General features: G+C 45.8%; 1 protein-coding gene across 1 annotated transcript in view; it reads right to left on the bottom strand.

The window, feature by feature from the left end:
* The window catches only part of dock4b (dedicator of cytokinesis 4b), a gene marked incomplete at its 5' end in the record, with an annotated part of 122,481 nt that overhangs the window by 59,478 nt on the left and 58,003 nt on the right, over positions 1-5,000 (bottom strand). Inside the window, 3 exon segments of the mRNA XM_079755965.1 lie at positions 1,222-1,305; positions 2,142-2,239; positions 3,897-4,050. Coding sequence (XP_079612091.1) covers positions 1,222-1,305; positions 2,142-2,239; positions 3,897-4,050 — 336 coding nt within the window.

The raw sequence follows: 5,000 nt of genomic DNA, 5'->3' as shown, positions 1-5,000 counted from the left end.
GCAATTATTACAAATCATCATCCACCTTTTATTGAATTTGTTGTTTGTGAAACAGAGATGAACGCATCGGTACTCAGATTATCCGAATGAAAAAGCTCATTTTCAGTTTAACCATAATGCCAAATCACATGTTGGAGCGATTTGCAATAAAGTATACAGAGCAGTAGGGACGTTTCGATAAAACGGTTGTGTGTTTGAAGCCACCCTCTCTTCAAGAAACGTTTAAAATTTAAGACTCTCTCGACTCACGACGAAAATAATTCCGCAATTACTCGGTTGCGTCGTTTTGATCATACGACAGTTTGTTCAACATCGCTGTCTGTTGGGGAATTCTCTCCGAAGATGTTCTTGTTCAGACGGCGAGAGTTTGATCACGCCGCCTCTACTCATACCGGCAGGCAGCAAGACGAAAAGGAATGTGTGTGTTCGTGTGTGTCGGTGTGTGTGTGTGTGAGTGTGTGTGTGTGTGAGATCGATGGCTGGTCTCACTCCATCAGTGCAGTGTTGCGTGACTTGTACAGATTGGTTCATCGAGCTCTGAGGCCGGTCCTCGGGTCATACGAGAAGCTTAGACAGTAGGTGGTTACGTGTGTGAGTGTCAAATGTGTTTTGTACAAAGACACCCTAGACACGCACACACAAGCAACCGCACACTTTCTCAAAACACAAATGATCCTTCTCTCTCTCTCTCGCTCACACACACGTACACAGGCACATTCTCTCTTTCAACCACACACACAATGTTTCACACACACACACCACCATCCTCACACTAACTCAAACACAACCTCACAGGGTCTCACACAAATCATCTCCCTCACACACAGACACACAGACAAACACACTCACTCACTCTCTCTCTCAACTACACACACAAATACACTGACCCACACCCACACACACAACAACACAGACTCACTCACTCTCTCCAACAATGTCACACAATGTCTCAAACACACACACTGATACACACAAACCATCAACCCTTACACTTACTGACACATACGACCTTGCACGCTCACACTTTCTCACACACACACATGCAAGATCTCCCAGTTCCTCTGACAAAATATCTCTCTCTGACAAAATCTCTCACACTCACACACTCTCACTGCCCCCCCCCCCCCCCCCCCCCCCCCCACAAGACACACACACACGCAACAGGATATTGGATATGCAAATACAGACACAATGCATTAGTGAGCCATTTGATACACTCACCAGCGAATCAAACACCTTGAGCCCATATCTCTTGGAGCTCTCGTCCAGAATACCAAACAGAGTGTCCAGAGTGTCTTGCAGGAACTGCAGGCGGGAAGGGGAGGGCAATACAGAAGACAAGGAAGAGGACGGTTCAAAAAGAGAGAGAGTGGAATCAGAACTGAGGAGCATAACAGTTGGCTTTAGAGAAATCTGGACGGGGGAAATGGTGGAAAACGGTGTGCTTTAGGACACGGTTCGGTAAAGTGCTACTCGGACGTAGAGGGTCGGACAAAACAAACACCACCTCGCCGTTCTACCGGCTTGAGCAGAAATCAGTGCTATGGGCCGCACGGAAATCATCATCGCCATCATCCTTTCCACCAGATAGCCTTTCACTAAGTTCACTAGGTGCGGTAGGGGGGATGACGAGGTGTTGACAGGTCTGCGAGCAGGACGCCTTGAGTCCGCCCGACAGGCCGACGCTGTTGCCTTGGAATGACACCGTGCGTGTGTGGAATTGTATGTGCGATGCACGTGTGACTGACGTATCGGCCGCGTGCTCTATAATTCAAGCAGTTGAAGTGTGTGTGTGTGTGTGTTTTTTTGTGTGTGTATGTAGAATATGTGTTTGTGTGTACAGTATGTGTTTGCTTGTACGGCTGTGTGGATGTGTGTTTGAAGTACCCATATGTGTGTTTGTATATATGTGCGTGTGTGTGTATGCATGTGTGCGTGTTTACAGTGTGAGCATGTGTGTGTTTGTGCGCATGTATGTGTATGTATGTTTGTATGTGTGTGTATTTATGTTTATAGTACCCATGTGTGTGTGTACATATGTATGTGTGCGTGTGTGTGCATGTGAATGTGTTTGTGTTTACAGTACGCATGTGTGTGTTTTCGTGCTTGTGTGTGCGTTTGTGTGTGTGTCTGCAGCCTACCTTAACGATCTCAGAGCCATCGATCTCCTTCAGCTTGGAAAGGCTGTCGTTGATCCGCTCCGGGTGGGCCCGCCACTTTAACAGGTCCAGCATGTCACCTAGAGTGGTGGAGGGACATAGAGACAGACAGAGAGAGACAGAGAGAGAGAGAGAGAGAGAGAGAGAGACAGAGAGAGACAGAGAGAGAGAGAGAGACAGAGAGAGAGAGAGAGAGATGGATAGGCAGGGCGAGAGTTTATTTTATGTACACCCTCTATCACAATTACAAGTGTCAAAAGGGATTCACAGGTCCACATTTGATGAATCACTCCCGCAAAAATATGAGGAGAAAATAAGGGGGGGGGGGGGGGGGTGAAGGTGTAATGAAGACGGAGAGAAAGGAAATAAACACAGAAGACAGAGAAGGAGGTGGAGGAAAAGAGGAGAGATGATGTGCGTGCAAAAGAGAGCGAAGAAACAAAACAGAAATTATAGAGAGAGATATTAACCATGCATACTAATATAGGCAGATGGATATGAACGAATACAGAGGAACAGTTATGCAGAGGTCGAGTATAAAAGGAGGCCACAGACAACAGAAATATATATTTAACGTAGTTAAATGAACGATAACATTTCAGCACGGGTCAAAAAATATCATCACACCCATTATTTTCACACAACCTCCCTGCTGAAACGCAGTGAAACGATAACATTTCCAAACACAAAAGGGACAGAGCGGAAAGAAAGTAATTCTCCCATCTCTAGACAGCTTCATGAATAAAACAACTGCTTATAAAGAAAGCCCTACTTTAGACGTCTCACAGGATTCCATTTAAACTGTGTCTGTTCACAATCACGTACGGATTTAGCCGAACGGGATTCAACCCTCCATGTGCATACGGTTTAATGTGTGTCTTAATGTGCTGCTGTCAGATCTCAGACTGCGGAATGTTATCCATGTTAGTATTCTGTGCGCCTGTGTGTCTGTGCGTCTGTCTGTGGGTTGGACTGAGACCATGTATGCTTGCGTAGCTATTAGCCAAATAAATGTCTCTACAACATTTCACAATTCCCAAGATCTAATTGAATCGGTGGCAGTAAGCAGGAAAACTGAATCACAGCAGGAGACCAACAGGATTTTTCGATGTCACTAAACATAGACATCTTCTTTTTAAATACTGTATGCATGCTTACATGCCTTCTTTGCTTAACTCGTATTTTAGTATGAGGGAGTTTACTGTATGGATGAACAATAAACACTAGATACATTTTAATCATCGCACGTTCTTGCCAGGGAATCAATCATGTATCGCTTGTTTAAGCCCGCAAACTATTTGGTAGATCTTGGGTCAAAAACAAACCTCTAAAGGGTTGGTCTCAGGCGCGAAAATGTGAAGAAACTGATCCAACCCTGCTGGTACATCATCATTGAACAATTAATTATTATGAGGGATCTTAACTATTTCCTGAGTAAATGTGTAATGGACTGTATTTACACTGCGCTTTCTTAACCAGTGGCCACTCAAAGCGCTTTACAATATTGCCTAACATTCACCCGTTCATACACACATTCACACACCGACGGCGGTGTCAACCACGCAAGGCGACAGCCAGCTCGTCGGGAGCAGATAGGGGGAGGCGTCTCGACACCTCGACACTCGAGGTCGCTAGGAGGAGCCGGGGATCGAACTAGCGACCTCCCGGTTAACCAGCCAGCCCGCTCTACCTCTCGAGCCGGCCATGAGACGTCGACGTCGGAGGCAGGAGGCGTACCGTTCTGCGTGAGCTTGGTGGAGCACAGGAAGCTGGTGATCCAGAAGGACTCCTTGGTGGACTTGAGGGTCTGGTTGTTGGCCGGCAGGTTGGTCTTGGAGAAAGGCAGCTTGATGTAGCGGCTGCACTCCCCCAGGTTGGCGTTCTCCTCGCACTGCGGGGCAGGGGGGGGGGACAGAGTACGCGCGATTGGTTGGTTTTCAACGTGAGAATCAAACCAAGACAAAAAGCCAATAAATCCAGGGGTTGGATGTTGGTTAGTGGATACAAACCAGCCTACCCAGTGGACTGAAACCACCCAGTGGACTGGGTAGACCAATCCATCTATCGAACATCACTCCCCTATGTGATGTCACACACGGGGTAGATTTCTAAAAGGTGTTTGATTGGCACTAGGCTCGGCAGGAGTTGGAATGGAAGCTACTAATGTAGCTATTGGAAAAAAAAAAATCATCTGAAATATTGGCTCAAAAAAACACAGAGCATCATCATTTCTTGAATCGTTAACTGCTTGAGGATCGGTTCAGCAAACGCACCCAGTTTATTGAAACGGCTCAGAAAGAGAACAAACAACTAAATGATGTAGGGAAATATAATAGAACTCCCTGATAATCACCAGGCTATCATCATTAGGATATTGTTGAAGATATACAACTATACACAGAGAGGAGAAGGTTGAATGGTGGCTCTGTTCTGAACCTAACTGGGCCTCAAATGGCGTGCGGTTATTAAACAAGAGGCGCTGGGTATAAGGGAAAACATGGCGAGCCGGGAAACAAAGGAGAGTGAACCCATAACGATCTATGGGCTTTGCTTCAGGCAATCGAGTCGTCTCATTAACAATTCCATCATTTTGATCGAGTTTTAAAGTCAGAATTCAATTAACAAATGTTTTCAATGAGCTTGTTGCCACCCCCCCTCCGTCTCCCCGATCTTAAATCAATAACCCAAAAATGTATTACATTCATTCATTAGATTTCCTAATGAGGTAGTGAATGTGACTCATATTCCTAGCTTATTAAAAAGGAGGGAGGTCATTTGAGCCCTTCATTCTTTTCACAGTTTGGTCAGTTTTTCTCGGGGTCTATTTCGGTATTGTGCAGA

This window comes from Pollachius pollachius (genome assembly GCF_949987615.1).
Source record: "Pollachius pollachius genome assembly, chromosome: 18".
In the NCBI taxonomy this organism is placed as follows: Eukaryota; Metazoa; Chordata; class Actinopteri; order Gadiformes; family Gadidae; genus Pollachius; species Pollachius pollachius.
This window is presented reverse-complemented; position numbering and strand designations above follow the sequence as displayed.